The sequence below is a fragment of the Mustela nigripes genome, chromosome X (assembly GCF_022355385.1).
Source record: "Mustela nigripes isolate SB6536 chromosome X, MUSNIG.SB6536, whole genome shotgun sequence".
NCBI lineage: Eukaryota > Metazoa > Chordata > Mammalia > Carnivora > Mustelidae > Mustela > Mustela nigripes.
Window position 1 is genome coordinate 10107853 of NC_081575.1, and position 1753 is coordinate 10109605.

The 1753-nt window shown below is 47.0% G+C and overlaps 1 protein-coding gene across 1 annotated transcript; it reads left to right on the top strand.

Moving 5' to 3' along the window:
- Positions 1–441: 441 nt before the first annotated feature.
- On the top strand, positions 442–1733 carry LOC132006673 (SWI/SNF-related matrix-associated actin-dependent regulator of chromatin subfamily E member 1-like). The gene has a single exon (XM_059384599.1). It carries the CDS (start codon positions 498–500, stop codon positions 1731–1733), a length of 1236 nt encoding a protein of 411 aa, XP_059240582.1. The 5' UTR covers positions 442–497.
- The last annotated feature ends 20 nt before the right edge of the window (positions 1734–1753 follow it).

Consider the following 1753-nt stretch of genomic DNA (forward strand, 5'->3'; position numbering starts at 1 on the left):
CTTTTGGGAGGAAATTAGTCCATATTCCCTGTTCTTTGAGGCTTGCTTGTTCATTCCCATCCCCAGTCCCCAGTCCCTGGTTCATTGGTTATTGCTGGTATCTGCAGTTGCATATCCTCAGAGGATATGCTCAAGAGGTAGACAGTTGCCAAAAGGGAATTTTGGAAGCCAGAGAGCTGAGGTATTTGTTTGGCTCTGAGAAACCCATAGGCTGACTACCTAAAGAAATGAGATACTTTACATCCGAAGGATTGATCATACCACCTTCTGACAACCTGCTTTTTTTTTTTTTTAATGTATAAGAACCGTGGGGCCAGAAGTTGTAGATATCTAGCAAGATGGCAAATTTTTACTAAAAACAACCTAGAGTTACACTGGCCATTATGGGTAGCATTCCAATGAGACAGGATCACCTATTTAAGAAATTCACTTGAGGCTTTTTCTGCCCGCGGTGTCTCAGATTCATTCTTAAGGAACTGAGAACTTAATCTTCCAAAATGTCAAAAAGACCATCTTATGCCCCACCTCCCACCCCAGCTCCTGCAACACAAATGCCCAGCACACCAGGGTTTGTGGGATACAATCCATACAGTCATCTCGCCTACAACAACTACAGGCTGGGAGGGAACCCGGGCACCAACAGCCGGGTCACGGCATCCTCTGGTATTACGATTCCAAAACCCCCAAAGCCACCAGATAAGCCGCTGATGCCCTACATGAGGTACAGCAGAAAGGTCTGGGACCAAGTTAAAGCTTCCAACCCTGACCTAAAGTTGTGGGAGATTGGCAAGATTATTGGTGGCATGTGGCGAGATCTCACTGATGAAGAAAAACAAGAATATTTAAACGAATACGAAGCAGAAAAGATAGAGTGCAATGAATCTATGAAGGCCTATCATAATTCCCCCGCATACCTTGCTTACATAAATGCAAAAAGTCGTGCAGAAGCTGCTTTAGAGGAAGAAAGTCGACAGAGACAGTCTCGCATGGAGAAAGGAGAGCCGTACATGAGCATCCAGCCTGCTGAAGATCCAGACGATTATGATGATGGCTTTTCAATGAAGCATACAGCCACCGCCCGTTTCCAGAGAAACCACCGCCTCATCAGTGAAATCCTCAGTGAGAGTGTGGTGCCAGATGTTCGGTCAGTTGTCACAAAAGCTAGAATGCAGGTCCTCAAACGACAGGTCCAGTCCTTAATGGTTCATCAGCGAAAGCTAGAAGCTGAACTTCTTCAAATAGAGGAGCGACACCAGGAAAAGAAGAGGAAATTCCTGGAAAGCACAGATTCATTTAACAATGAACTTAAAAGGTTGTGCGGTTTAAAAGTAGAAGTGGATATGGAAAAAATTGCTGCTGAAATTGCACAGGCAGAGGAGCAGGCTCGAAAAAGGCAGGAGGAAAGAGAGAAAGAGGCAGCAGAACAAGCTGAACGCAGTCAGAGCAGCATGGTTGCTGAGGAGGAGCGGGCTGCGAGTAAGACCGAAGAGAAGAAGGACGATGAGAGCATCCCGACGGAGACAGAGGAGACACACCTTGAAGAAGCAACGGAAAGCCAACAGAATGGTGAAGAAGGCACATCTACTCCTGAGGACAAGGAGAGGGGGCAGGAGGGGGTGGACAGTATGGCTGAGGAAGGGACCAGTGATAGTAACACTGGCTCGGAGAGCAACAGCGCCGCGGTGGAGGAGCCGCCAACAGACCCTGCCCCAGAAGACGAGAAGAAAGAATAAATGTTGCCTTGTTTTATGTG